Source organism: Melanotaenia boesemani, chromosome 24, assembly GCF_017639745.1.
Source record: "Melanotaenia boesemani isolate fMelBoe1 chromosome 24, fMelBoe1.pri, whole genome shotgun sequence".
NCBI lineage: Eukaryota > Metazoa > Chordata > Actinopteri > Atheriniformes > Melanotaeniidae > Melanotaenia > Melanotaenia boesemani.
The window spans coordinates 12,232,905-12,248,062 of NC_055705.1; the positions used below are offsets into that span (position 1 = coordinate 12,232,905).

A 15,158-nucleotide genomic window follows, 5' to 3' on the forward strand; every position below is an offset into this window, starting at 1 on the left:
AGAAAATAAGGTAAAGTAATAAGCAAGACCAAAGTATAAGACGAGGAAGCTGCAGATGTAACTACTAGCATTATCCCTCGGATTTGCCATGTGCAAGCAGCTGCAGAAACTGTTCTCAAAACTAATCAAAGCTAAACAATAGCAGAGCTTCAAATATCTACTGTGCAAAGTGAAATCAGCTGTCGGCTTGGCAAAAAATCAGACAGAACAAAGACAGCTGATTATATATGAACACGTCATGTGAAAATATATATATTAAAATAATTGATATGTAATTTAGACTTAAACTTACAGAAGATGATAAAGAACATGAACATTTCTCATCTTGATAAATGAGTAATGAGCCCCACTATTGTGTGCTGTAACCATTATTACAGTTATTACCTCCATTCACACTTGTCTCCCTCATCATGTATGCATATTGTGTCTCTGAGTGAGTGCCTTTAGTCATACCTATAGAGAGTTCTGCCTCCGATGGTTGCCAGGTTGGAAAAAACACTCAGATCTGTCATGTTTTCAGGCCAGGACTGGATGTTCAGGTAACCTGAAGACAAATGATGAAGTGGTGAGCATGCTTCACTTCCGTTGTTCTTTAAATAGTGCATAGATAATTACTGCAACTTGTGACTTTTTTACAGTAAAAATGATAAGCAAGAGAAAGAGGAAAAAAAAATTGCAAATAGGCATATTTGATGAAAGAACATAAGAATCCCAAGCAGGGGAATAAAATCCTTGAGCTGCAAAAAAAAAAAAAAAAAAAAAAAATGTTCAGGTGTTGGGCATGAAGTTGCAAAGTTGCATTGCTTCTAAAATTCAAACAAGAGCACATCCTTTGTAGGAAATGCACAGGGAGAAGACAACAAGCACTAATTAAAAGAATGGAGTTCATATTCTGCACAATTTGTCCAGTTGCACTTGCCATCAGTGACAGATTATATCAAATCAGCATCTGCGGGAGGGATAGAACAGGAAATAGCTGGGATAGAATATCCATTGCTCTTCCTTACTGCTTAGGTTTTCATTATGAAAATGCAGTTTCACTCCATTAGCTGTTTGGCTCAACTGCAAGTCGCAGTTTAATATGACAAAAGGGTTTGTATACGAGGTATTCCTCATCCCTTAAGGCCTCTAATAGCTAATGAATAATACACACACCACAGCACACACTGAGATCTTGTATAACTTTCATGCCATGCACATACACACACACACATCAACACTAATATCCACCAGAGCACCTTTTAGGATTCAGGCAAAAACCTGCTTTCATCTTAAAGCTTTTTTGTAGTACCTCTGTGGCCAAATAAATTGCAACAAGACACACACACACACAAACACAGAGGAAAACTAACATCATTATGTTCAGATTGTGTTTCTAAGGCTACTCCATGAAGGTAATTTCACCTGTGATCTCTTTCACAGTTCGGAAAACATTAAGACGCTCAGGGTCCAAAGGTCCAATTTCATGATACATATCCCTGACAAGAGACGGGGACAAGAACAAGAATAACAGTTTGTTAGTTGGAACATAATCACATAATCAGATCCTTAAAACTTTTGACAGCTGTTCTTGATGAAATAGAGGACAGTAAACATTGTTATTCCCAAACCTGACAAATTGGGATGTTAGTTTTGAACTGTTTGTCCATCCCTCCATACATTTTCTATACTGGCATATCCCAGAAGCTGAGAGTGGTCAATTTTTGCATGTTTTTTAACAGGTTTTCTCATAATAATGGGATACTTTATCTCTTCATACTTTAAAAAAAAGATATAGATAACGTAATGCTTGAAGGCAGGGTTGTGAGAGGGCTAGAGCTGTTCCTACTCCATCACAGAACCAACACTCAATCATATTAGCACTCACTCCTAGCGAGAATCAGCCTAACATACATGTCTTTGGACATTAAGAAATCATATTGGCTTTTATTGAGTGTGTTTGCGGTTTACTGGGAGCAGCGTGAGTTTCTGTGCTTTGGGTGCAGTAGTCTGTAGCTGAAGGAGCTCTGCAGGGTTGTCAGTGTTCGGGACTCTTACCCTACTACTTTCTATTCTACAGATGCTGTTCTCCAAAGCGACTTATATCCAAAAGTGGCTAGACAGTAGCGTTAAGGGTTTTGCCTAAGGACCTAACTGGAAGGTGTTAGTATTGGTCCCAAGTGAGATTTGAACTTGGGTCTTCTGCAAAGGAGAGGGATGCCCAGCAAACTAAGCCTCTAGCAGTTCTCTTATTGCCTTCGGATGGAGTGGTAGGATGCATTTTCCCAACATATTTCTTTCTTGTTTTTGCAGGAAGGAAAAATAGAAAATATTCACTTCAGCAATCACTTGCTAACAGTAGAGAGGAAAATAAAAACACTCCTTAATTACTTACCCTTTAATGCCAGTTATAAGGAAGATAAGATTGCCGTTGATTTTGGTGCAGTTCACAAAATTATCAATATTGCTGGCATCCACAGTCTGCGCTGTCTGCAGGCTGCCTGTCCCAATGCCATCACACACTGAGAAAACAAACAATCACATTTTATTCCAGATCATTTCTAGTTTTGCTTTAGCAAACTCTAATGCTTATCCAAGGTGTCCTTCAGAGACCTCATGTAGAGAAACTACTACAAGCCATTTGTCATGTCAATTTTTTTATTCCCTTTTATGAAAATAAAGTCAGCCTTTGGTGCACAGGCAAGGCCGTGCCCCTTTTCCATGCACTGAAATTCTTTTGATGAAAGCACAGGCCAATCTACATCCAATTCCTCTCTATAATGAATTCATTACATCTGCATTAATTACACTTGCAGTCTAGTGTGAGCCAAGTATTTCTGACAGAGGCAAAGGGGATGATGAATAAGGCTGGCATTAAGTGGTGTAACCAGTTTTTGATAGTGATTTATACCAGCCAATTCCATATCTGAAATGTTAATTTGTTATCATTTCCCACAGTTCCTTGGGCTATCCCTCATTAACCCCTCCTTGTGTCGTGACGATGTAATCAAGAGACTAGCCAATCAGTGGATGCCACATCCCATATGTGGAGCCTGAAGGAAAACATTATTGCCTTCCCTCCAAAGAGAAAGGGCAGGTCAGTTACCTTTGTGAGAACAATATGACAAAGAGGTTAATCTTTTCTACTGAACTAATGCTGTTTAATTCCACATTAGACAGTTTAGGCATTTAGCTGATGCTCTTGTAGCAAAATGACATGTAATTACTAAACAGGTTTCTCATTATAAGACTTTTTGGTAATTAGCACATTGACTCTTGTACAGATCAAACATGTGACCTTCATTTATGCCATACTTATCCTCCAGAATGTAATCCATACTAAATATACCCATCTTTAATATGAGAAATGTGAAGTAAGTAGATCATTTCTGGTCATTGGCTTCATATAAAATGTTTAAAATGTCAAACAAGCATACAGAATATTTGAACATAGAGGGCTTTGAAAGAATTTGGCACTTTGTATTATATCATTGCTTATATTATTATATATGCTTTGGTAATATTGTTACAATAGTGCAGTGGTTCCCAAACTAAAGTTATTATTGGAAAGGTGCAGCAAGGCTAAATAAAATCGATCATTTTTGCAAAACATGGACAAATATTTGAAAGTATCAATGGGCACATGATGATGAAACAACAACAGAGATTAAAACTATCAAAAATAGAACAACAAAATATGATGAGGCACATCTCCCCCTAGGTAGACAAGATAATGGTCAAGTAGTTGGAATGGTCAATATATTATTTCAAAATATTAGCATCTGACAGTGTGAAGCCAAACAAGTTACAACAACCCTTGGAGATGTCTCCTCCTGAACACAAAGAAAAGTCTGTTGATTCCTTTAGAATTAAACTACTCATCTGTTAAATAAAGAGTTGCTTTATTAAAGCAGCATCCATTTTATCGAAAGCTCAACACACCTGGAGTAATTTGCGGAGTTTCCTGGTTTATACTCCTGACACTATAGCAGACGAATGAAAAATTCCTGCTGCCACTGATATGGTTTTAACTGTAGTTAATGAAGTAGCAGCCAATTAACTAAAGACTATTTTGTGGCATATTTCTCATACGATCCTTTGTAAGCATCAGGGTGCATGTGGTAGTGGGACTGGGGGGCCAAGTTTTGGGAACTATTGCAATAGTGGATACTGCGCTACCCAACTTTAAATGTAAAGTTGTTGATATTTTGTTTGAATTACAGAAAATCAGCCATAAATATATTTAATACAATACCTATATATATTTAAAAACAAGCAAACTCAGCCATATAAATATAATTTATATTTCCGATAAGGCTTTTAAAGTAATTCCTGTGGGTTCTGTTGATCCTGTATCATCACTGTTAGCATTAGGCATTAGATTAGATTTAAATGTTTTAATGGTAAAGGTTCTTGAGCATACAGTAAATGTTGGGCAGTGGGCCAACAAGTGGGTGGGTGGGGGGTTGCTAAGGGAATGGATGGATTAAATATGATCCTACAGCTACAAATAGCTGCACTTTTTGCTTTTAATCGACCAATAACATGTGACCCTCAGCAAAAATCCATCTGCTTCCAGTCTGTTTCTGTACCGAGCTCAAGCAAAGGTCGTACCATATGACAGGTAAAGTGGGTAATTAAACACACCACTAATGGCGACTCATTGGCTGCAGTCGCTGTGTGTCCTGGTCGTGGAAACAGTGTTGTTTGGGGGTGGTGGTGCTGGCCGGATCTGGGGCTTGCTATCCTCTGGTCCACCTTAAGGCATGTTGGGAGTGTTGAGTGTGATGTGGGCTTGTAAGAGTGAGTGGTCATGGGTGTGGTGCAGGGGAAGGCTGTGTGTGAAGGGTTATAAGGTGGATAGATGATGGGGTTATGGGATGGGTGGAGGATTGAGACTTCTGGGCTCTTGGGGCCCTGAGCCCTGCAGTCTGGCCACTCTGGATGGCCAGCGCCTGGTGGAGTCGGCAGCTGCCGTATAAATATAAATTGACCAAGGGGGGCTCTGGCTGGGGCCTTCCTTCCTCTGTCGCCCTTTGGGTGGGTCTGCGGTGGTCTGGGGTTGCTGCTGATTGCCCGGGTCTCTGGGCCACCTTAGTCTGCCTCTAGCCTCTGTAGCGGCGTGGCTGCATTTGCACGATCTCACTTACTACTCCTCATCCACTCCTTTAGCTGTTGTTGTGATACATGTTCTTTTTTTTTATCTTTTGTTGTTGTTTGGCCTTTTTTAGAAACGCTTGATGTTTGTCAGCTTTGTTTTTCTCTTAAAGCTGTAGGAAATTCTCTGTTTGTAGTTGGTTGTCTGGTGTCTGTTTGGATTGAAGGGTTGTTGCCTTTCAACTGTTGTACCTTTGTCTCCTCTTTATATTTTCTACTTTCCTTTTTACTTGTCTTCACTTTTCTCTTTCTTTTTCTGTCTCCTTTGGTCCGGTCCAGCAAGATTACATAAATTTCATAATTTAAAATAAATAAGTAAGATTAAATAAATAAATAAATAAACCTGATTATCAAAAGGAGACTTATACCCATGAAGCTCCCCCTGGCAAAGTAAATTTGGTCAGCACAACACAGCAGCCGTACCATCATTCCGCTTCATACAATGATGAACAGGTCAAGTTAAAAATAAATAAATAAATAACAAAAAAAAAACACAACACCAATTTTTTTGTCCTAAAGTAAGCTGTTTCACATCATTTTAAAACATTATAATGTGTCAAAACAAAACTGAATTTAAAAAAAAAATATGCCATCCGGCTAAACTTTGAGATGATAAATAAAGAACCTTAGAAGTTGATGAGGTATGACTGAGAGGAACAATTTAACAAGATGCTTGAGTCAACATATGAACATAATAATATCCAAATCGTCAACTTCTCATGTGTAGAAACTGAATTTGTAAAAGTTGAATTAATTTGAACTCCAACCCTTGAATAAGAATAAGTTTACGATCAGGACTGCACAATATTGGGCCGAATAAATTTACACAGTTAATGAGCATAAATGAAAAAGGCAGTTTCACATTTAGCTAAATTATTTTAATACACACACTGTGTAATGAAAACTATTAGATCAAAATCTTTCACATCTATATATATATATATATATATATATATATATATATATTAGTACACTATATAGACACTATAGGCCACTGACCTGTTTCTCAAAGCTGCCCTGCATATAATATAGCAGACCAATATTTGCCTTTAAATGGATCAGTCATATAAAATACTGCATGTACTGATGTACAGGGGGCCTCTATGAAAAATGAATACAATAAAATACAACACATTCTAAGGACCAAAGTTTTTTGGTTTGTTTTTTATGGAACACTGGGACATTTTAACATGGGAGCCATCAAGAGCCGATTTGAGTGATTGCAGTTACTGAGACTGGCTCTATTTCTCAGCCCTGGAGGTTGTCGATTATGTAATCTAGGTAAGTTTGTGTGTATGATCAATCAGAATAGATTATAGCTTTTTTTCTGACCAACTGGGAACTATAGCTTTGCCAATGATTACAGAAGTAAAAACAGCTGCTTTAGACATGCTAAAAGTCTGAAACGGATTTTCATGGGCTAAGACTGATGTGTCACTATTTTGCAGTCTTCACTGTTGAAAGTAAATATTTTACCTTTGGGACAAATGTCGGTACAAGGGAGGCACATTTTGATTCGGTTCTCTTCCACTTCCATCTTGTTGCTGGGGCATGCTCTAACACAGGAGCTTTGATCCACCACGAAATTATCTATCAAAAACAAATAGGACACTATTTACTGGCTTCATCAGTTGCACACCTATCACAAGTTTTACAATGTAAATCGTTGCAGTTCACAGTGAGAAATTAGCACATCTTAATTACAACTGAACAATCATTTAAACTAATGGCTGGGAGCTAATGCTGAAAAAAAAACAGTAAAATTAGTGCTTGGTAGCAGCGGTGGACAAATGCGACTGGTGCATGCTCATTTGATGATCAGTGAATCTTGAATGTGCAATCTGTTGACGTACTGTAGCTTGACTTTTAATGCATGCTCGGTGAATTACTGCTGCACTCTGACTCCAAAACCGTGAAAGAAAGAGCTAAGATTTGCTTTTTCAGCTGCCAGAAGCTGAAGCAGATGGTGGAACAACTAGCGGATTGAGATACACAGTTTGTTTGAGTCATTTATCTTGACTTGAAATAATTGTCTGGAGCCTAATTTCAGGGGAGATTAGAGGATGAATGCTCCTTCTATAGAAACCAGTGCATAAATAACACAACTTAATCATGAGCTTCATAATGAACATCTAAAGCATGTTCAGAAATTGAATATGCATGTGGGAAAGGGCCATGCTTGCTCAGACTTACGGGGACATTTCTTGACACAGAAGGCTCCGTAAGTGTACTTGGCTTTGGGGTTGTGGTCTAACTGAAAAGATGTGGGGTTGTACACAAACGGCTGAGGGCACTGGGTCACGCATGATCCGCTGTCGTTGAAATTGGTGCAAGCCTGCAGAAAGCACATAAGCAGAATGAACAGAAAGGAGAGGACACCGGGAGTGAAGCAGTGTGTGATGTGAGGGGGAGGGGGGGTTTTCCTGCATAAGTCACTGTGAGTGAAAGAGTATTACAGCTGCATTTCATTTTTACGTGAGACTGTCCCTTGTCTCTCTGGACACCAAATGAGAGAAAAATTGCAGCCATTGATCCACAACCATGATGTAAATGGTGAAATGTTTTCCCATAAACCTCTTAAGTGTCTTGTCGTCTGAGGCCACTGGGTGAAACGACAGTAATTGAATTGGATGAGCCTTTCTGTGAATTACAGCTGCAATATCATCTCTGTCAGTGTGTGCGCCTGCACTGTGCAGCTTGCACAACAGGAAAAAAACTTAAGGTGATAAAAGGGATATTAATTGGAACACCAAATCACCAGTTTGTTCTTTGAAGAGTGTCGCTACAGTGGGAGAATTTTACAAACAATTTATCAGCAGGTAAACAAAGTGGATCGCTTTTGTGGGGAAAAAACACAGATGTTGCACAGAAGATGTGGTAAAAGAGAATGCAGAAAATCAGAAAGAGAAAGGAGATAGGACTGAAAGTTGAGCGAAAGATAGAGAGTTCGCTTGTTTTTTTGTGTGTGACGTACAAAGCAGTCTGTGTCCTTGGGGCCGGAGCAGCCGCCGGCGCATTCCCGATGGCAACAGTCGCTGACGTAGGGCCCGAAGCATCGACCGTCACACTGCTCTGCACACACCGTTTTTGTCACTGCACAGGGAGGGAATGGACTGAATTTTAAAAGTTCAACACACATATACATGCACAAATACGTGAAAGGAGATAATACCACCACCCTCAACCTTTATTTCAAGTTTTAGCTAACCGTGAGCATCGCCTCACGATAGAAACAAACTGGGGGTGGGGGTGGTTAGCTATTCAGTTATTAGTTATTCAACTAAAGGTTGAATAAGTGGGTTTGTGAATACATAGTTGCTGGCTTGAATGCTTACATGGACTTGGAACAGTGTCTTTTTTGTCAACACCTCCTAAAGTTGTCCTTGAATGCACCTTTCAGTGCCTAGCAGCCTAGCAGTAGGACGTTATTGAAGGTAGAAATCCAATACTTGTAATAGGTAAATAAAAAAAGTCGCTTTGCACTGGATGTCACCATATTTATCTTTAGCTACACAATGGGTATTTTCAGCTTAGCAAACTTTGCAAACTGAGTTGATTCCAAGAAAGCATCACTTTATCTGTTACTATGCCAACTCAACAAACTCAACAAAAATCAACAAAAATCATTGTGTTTACAGCTTTTTTTCTGCATTCTATATAACAAAGCTGATATAAAGACAGCTGTATAAATATCTGTAGTGATCTATAACTTTGTTTTATATCTAGAATCAATATTTTCTGATACTTTTGCTGAAGAAGCAACTCCCACATGCCACTGTAGGAGGAGATATACCAGCCAAAGCCAGTGGGAGCTCCAAGCTGAGGCATTACAAACTGCTGTGCTCACTTTGTGCTGAGTTGCCAACAAAATGATGCAGTAGTTGGAAAAAATACAAAAAAAAATAAAATAAAACAAAAACAAGCAAACAAAATAAGCCCCTGTAGTCCATAAGACCATGTTTGTCTGAGAAAAACAAGCCAGCATCTGTCCAAAGAAAAAGTAGAGCAACCTCCAAATTATACAAAGAACAAACATTAGATCTTGTTTTCTTTGTTTTGCCTCTGATTTTATTACTACTGCCTATTTTCTGTGACAGAGGTGTCAGTAAAAACACATGCATAGTAATTCATCATACATCAGTGTATTAGCATACTGTGTACGTCAGTGTACTACAAAATACTGTGAGATAACAGAGATGTCAATGCCTTTTCACATTTATATTTTTAATTCACTCTGTCCTAAGCAGTAAGCAGATGAGTACAGACATCAGAGCTTAGAAACAATAATAATTTGCAAACAGATTAGAGATTTCAGATTTTGAGGTTGTGACCTTTATTTTTCTCCCCTTGTTTGATATGAAGTTTGTATTTTACAAAACAATCATACCTCATTTTCCAGAATAAACTTTGTTTGCTTCATACTGTCGTAATTTTTGGATTTTTGTTTGTCAGTTCAAGATTTTATTTTAAATTTTCCACCTTAGTTCATCTGTGTCAGTCCACATTTTGTTTATTCCATTATACTCCTATTTTGCCAGTTGAATCCCCAATTTATTTGGTGGTTTGTTTATGGCTATTACCTGTTGCTGATTACTTGTAAACATAGATTTTGGATATGTGGACTATCCCGTCTTGATATGCTGTGTTTAGGCTCCTCCCTGAATTGCAACATTTGCATAATCAAGATCAAAATCTAAAAAAAAAAAAAAAAGAAAAAAAAGTGGCAACACTATTTATTTTTATTTTATTTTATTGATTTATTTATTGGGTTAGGGTGGGGGATGTTATAGGCTTAATAAGATTTCATTCAAATAAAAATACATTTTTCCTCTTTTTTCTTGATGAATCTCACTTTCAAAACAAGTTTTAAAATGTTAACTAATGTTTCCAAAGCTCACAATATTACATGTTTTTCTGAAGGTGTGAGGAGCATACTGATATCAGAGGCATGCTTTTACCTACACATATGGGCACATAGGACAGCATGTAGGAGGTGCAAACAAACATGCTGGAAGATTGCAAGGTTTATTAAACATTTCAGGGAAATGTTGCTGTTTTTCTGGTGCCAGTATATAACTACAGTGAAGTGTAATATAGAGAAATGCCACACAGGAACCATTCTCCTCAAGAAAAATTAAGATAAAGATAATTTGAAAAGGTGAGTTATTCATGATGTAGAGCTTTTATTTCTGGTAGTGGTAGTTGGAAATTTTAACATTGTAATGTATGGATGTTACAAAAAGTTAGCTGATTTGGATAGCGGTAATGAACAAAATTTTATCTTACAGATCTTAATGTAAAGCGCCATCAATTTACCTGAAAAATAAATTAAATAACTTTCACAATAAATATTAAAAGAACAAGGAGAAAAAAACAAAACATTTGTTGCATCAGAAATGGATACTTCCTGTCCTCAATTAAATGGCCTACTTGTTCAGGCCGTCATGTAAAATATCAATTTTATGCTGATGACACTCTGCTGTATAAACCCTACAGATCCCAGCAGCCTTGGTAAACATAAAACTTGTCCTTTTGACATTAAATCCTGGGTGGCACAGAATTTCCTTAGATTCAATGATAAGTCAAAGGTAATTTTGTTTATCTCTGATTTCTGTGTATAATCTTTCCAATTTTTCAAATAATCTCAGTTTAATGAGCATGCCAAACTTTGTGTTCAGTCTACTTACAAAATGTAATTCACTATACTCAGACATCATTCAAGACTTTCTATGATTGACACCCATCAAACTCCAAGCTGCCTATAGCTAAGAGCTAACAGAGCTAACCCGGGGCTAACGGTAGCTAACCAGCTAACGGAGGTAGGTGGGCTAAAGCTAGGACGTGCTGTTAGCCGGCTAAAAACTGTGGTTGTGCTGCACTTTCCCTTCTAGCTGCGGATAATGGATACCTGTGAATCAAAAAGACACGCCCCTAATTATGCTGAATTTCAAGATTAAATAACATCCAAATGGATGAGTTAGAAAAAAATTCACCCCCCTCACAGCTGTCATGAAGGCAAACTTGACCTATTAATCCTAGAATGTTTTTTTTTTTTTTTTTTTACCAGGCTTTAAACATGTTTATTCTGCTGTGAAGTTGGTCTTTTTAACATTGGAGTCTATGGAGATTGACTCTGTTTTGGAGCCGATCCCTAGCGGATGAGGGGTGAACTGCAACTTTTTGCACTTCCGCATAGGCTCCACATTTTACAGGCAGAGTTTGCCGCTTAGTGGGGTTTTAAGCATGAGCATTTCTGCTAATTAGAAACAGAGTAAAGATTCTTGCTGAAAAATATGTTTTACATTTCTCAGTAATATCAGCTTCAGAGTGCACATTAAGACTTGAATGAAGCCTGGAAATAATTAGCCTAGGCTAGCATGAAATTGCTGAGTCATGCTTTTTAATGTGTATTGTTAATTCAGTTTAGGTTGATTAAGCAAGGTAAACACTCCAGTCAGTCCTGTTAGCTATTTTCCTAGCTCCTCATGGTGAAACCATGCTTGCCTTCATTAGCTAGCTTCTCACCATTAATAATGCATTCTGGCTAAAATCCAACATTCAGCTATAACCTGTCTTTCTCTCTTTTTAGGGATGAAGCATCTGCACTGTGATGTTTCATTAATGAAATGGTACAGGAAAGATCAAGGTTACCAGGATAAACATGACCTACTCCACCGCCATGGCTTTACTTCCTCAGTCACCTCACTAACAGTACATGGCCAAAAACCGATTAGATGCACAAGGTTTGGCCTACTAAGTAGTTTTTCTTTTAATTATTATTATTTTAATTATTTTTATTTTTTACTAAGAATATGTTTTAAAATATTTAATATATATCTTGGGGAGTCAGGGACCCAAAGTTGGATAATACTCATTTACCTCCTACCACATAAAGCGCCTGTGAAAGTTTGTGCATATGCATACGTACAGATTTGACACTGGTCTTCTTGATGTCCCCAGCAGCGTCCATTACATGAGCGATGACAGCGTCTGCCTACGAAACACAGCAACAAACATGCAATGCACATCAGACACCTCCTCTGCAAACTTAGCATACAGTATTGTCACAACCACACAATGAGGCAAAATAACCCTCTCACATTTTACGACACCATAACTCCTCCAAATTATGATGCTAACGCATCTGTCAAACCTTCTCTGCTCATGCAACAATAGACCTGGAAGTACTTGGCAACATGTGACCAGTGAGGAACATAAAAAGAAAGACAGACTTTGACTCCCTTCTGTCAAGCGTTTGCATGCAGAGTGGGACCTAACAGCACTCACAGTCCTCATCTGCCAGTGGCCCATCATCAACACTTAATTGACTATGGGTTAATTACAGAGTAAGTGGAAGAGCGCTGCAGATTGTCACCTGGCCTCTTCAACCACTCCCACTGTGGGGTCGTTAATGTTAAATACTAACTACGTCTTGGCAAAGGGCCCCAATTTGTCAACCTCCACTCCCACACTCTTGTCATCTTTTTGGTCCACCTCCTGTCTTCTTTGCTGTTTTTATTTATTTATTTATCCTCCACCAACACAAGCACCATCTAATCAACAAAATAGCATTGCTTCACACATTTTGTTCTCAAACATTCATTTCCCAAGTAACACACTTTGCATTACGTCTAGCTTCCTGCTGATATTGCATGCCAATGTTGTACAGATTTCATTCTGTGCACTCTTTCTTTCATATCCATGTCTTTGCTCAATGTTTGTCATCTCAGTTGTCCCAATTGCTGATTCTGACATGTTTTCATAAAGAAAGCCCAGAGAAACTTCCCAGCTTTCTGTCTCTCTGCTACAAAAATGTATAAAAAAAAGTTTAAGTAAGTCTGTCTTTAACAGCGAATTCCTCTGAGAACATATGTCCACCGGATAGCGAGGTCTCCATTATGTCCAAAGCTAGAGGCGCTGAGGGACTGAAGGGCCACAAAGGAGATGGGGAGTGGGGAACTTCAAACCAGCTGTCAGATTCACTGAGATTTAAAAAGAGCACAGCAGACAGCAGCTCCATGGGTCTCACTGCAGAGCCACTACCAGCCACTACAATAAAAAGGTTCACACGTTGATCTAACACTATGTGATTTTGCTTGCAAATCACTGCCAGGCAAACAGAATGACTAAAAAGGGATATAGCATGGCAGCTACTGGTGTGGTGTGTTCTTGTGTGGAATTTAAACAATCTGAATTGCATTGAAAGTTACTAGGTCTTTGATCATGTGTTATACTCACATCCGATGTTGCTGTTGTTGGACGGTACCACTAGCAGCTCCGCCTGGGGGTTCTTGATAATATCACGCCAATGGATGGTGTCCGCATTACACAGGAATTTGTTCCGATCAACATAAACACCCCCATTCAGTATCTCTGCACAAAGAGAGAAAAAAAAAAGACGTCAGAGAAAGAGAAATGAGTACACAGCTATGGATTTATAGTGGATTTATAGTACATGTACACCATGGCAGAAAATCAATACTTCAAGGTTAACTCTTATCGTTCTTTTGTCTCAAAGTCCCTTGCTGCAAACGGTGTTCCCTCAAGTGCATCTGAGCATGAAGGTAAATGCTATTGACAAATGCACACAGTAATTCAATGCCTTGTCCAAAGACACTGATGGTTTACATAAAGACCGCACCACTAAAAAGTAAGTAAATGGATTTTAGATGCAAACTAAACAGCTAAGCTTTTAAGAAGGTCTCATCCTGCATAATTTCCTAATTGTGCACTGAGTATTAAATCATTTCACTTTGCTGCAGAGTTAAGGAGTTTAAATGTCACGAAGAGACACCAGAAACTTGGAAACTGAACTGATATAATTGTTTACTGCTCCAGAGAATCTGCAAGCAGAAAATGCAGTTTGGGACATCATGGATGATTTTATATAGTTCATCTATTATCTTTAAGAGCTCTCTTCTGGCCTCTGATGGACCCGAATCATCAAGCTGACACAGAAAACAGCTTTCTTGACCTACCAGCATACCTCTATCAAAGCTGCCCCACCACAAACACAAAGGCAGGATCCTCATCCAGGGTTTGCTTTAATAGCAAAAATATGTTTCTTTTCAAGGACCAGTGCCCTTAACAGATGCCAGAGCGGGGAATATGATAATAAATTCTAATCCCTCTCCATGTTACTAATCCAGGTTTTTGTTACAGACACTGAATGAAATGATGTTCTAGTAATCCACCTCCCTCCCAAGCCGTGACCTAAGGCAGCAGTGCCACCATCGGTATCGCCTTCTCACCGGGATAGCAGCTGGATGTATCACTAAACCTAGAGGAGGGATTTAGACACAATCACCTTGCATCCCTGTATCCTTGAATATGAAGTATGACCTGATTCCAGGAAAGTACTTGTCATAATAAATTAAATTTAATTCTAAAGAATTTGCAATGTGGCTCAGATTAGGACCAGATAAGCTTAAAAGTAAAGAAGGGCATTGTCTCACTAGGCAGATTATTAACAGTATATGAGTTATGTGGACAATTCAGCAGCTGGGAAGCTGCACGCAGGAAGCTAATCATTACCATCCGACACCGTGATTAAGGAAGCAGGCCTTGGTAGAGACAGGGACATTTATTCACACCCCTCTTAGAGGTGACATAGCGCTCCGTCTGCCTGCTGAATGGCCTACAGCTGCAGCTTCATGTAATCATGTTCCCGTCACAATGGACAATTTATCAGGGGGGGTGTTTTACATTCATGAATGGTGGGGATAAAAAAGGGGCAAGCTGTGCTTTATTCAAATAATATGGACCATGAACACGCCATCCATTTGTGTTATATCAGAACAGTCTTGAAATAAACAACTACCCATTGCAAATTGATATCCTGGATCCAACAAATTTCTGATATTATGTGGTGACATTAATTGACAGTAGATGCACCTGGTGTGCTCACCGTAAAGTCACCTTAGCTTGATGGAAGTCTTTCCTGTAAAGATCTTATCAGGACATCTGATGGTTCACATAGTGTCACAAAACCATCAATTTTCACAACCTGCTGTGATAGGTTA

At 38.7% G+C, this 15,158-nt stretch overlaps 1 protein-coding gene across 3 annotated transcripts in view; it reads right to left on the reverse strand.

Annotated features, from left to right (window-relative positions):
- Positions 1-15,158, reverse strand: part of LOC121635411 (receptor tyrosine-protein kinase erbB-4-like) — a 302,255-nt gene that overhangs the window by 74,584 nt on the left and 212,513 nt on the right. For all 3 annotated transcript variants that reach the window (XM_041978534.1, XM_041978536.1, XM_041978533.1), the window contains exons 4-11: positions 13,375-13,509; positions 12,065-12,130; positions 8,111-8,229; positions 7,330-7,471; positions 6,613-6,726; positions 2,375-2,501; positions 1,405-1,478; positions 454-544 (exon numbers count right to left, since the gene is read on the reverse strand). In XM_041978534.1, coding sequence (XP_041834468.1) covers positions 454-544; positions 1,405-1,478; positions 2,375-2,501; positions 6,613-6,726; positions 7,330-7,471; positions 8,111-8,229; positions 12,065-12,130; positions 13,375-13,509 — 868 coding nt within the window. The remainder of the gene's footprint in view (positions 1-453; positions 545-1,404; positions 1,479-2,374; positions 2,502-6,612; positions 6,727-7,329; positions 7,472-8,110; positions 8,230-12,064; positions 12,131-13,374; positions 13,510-15,158) is intronic.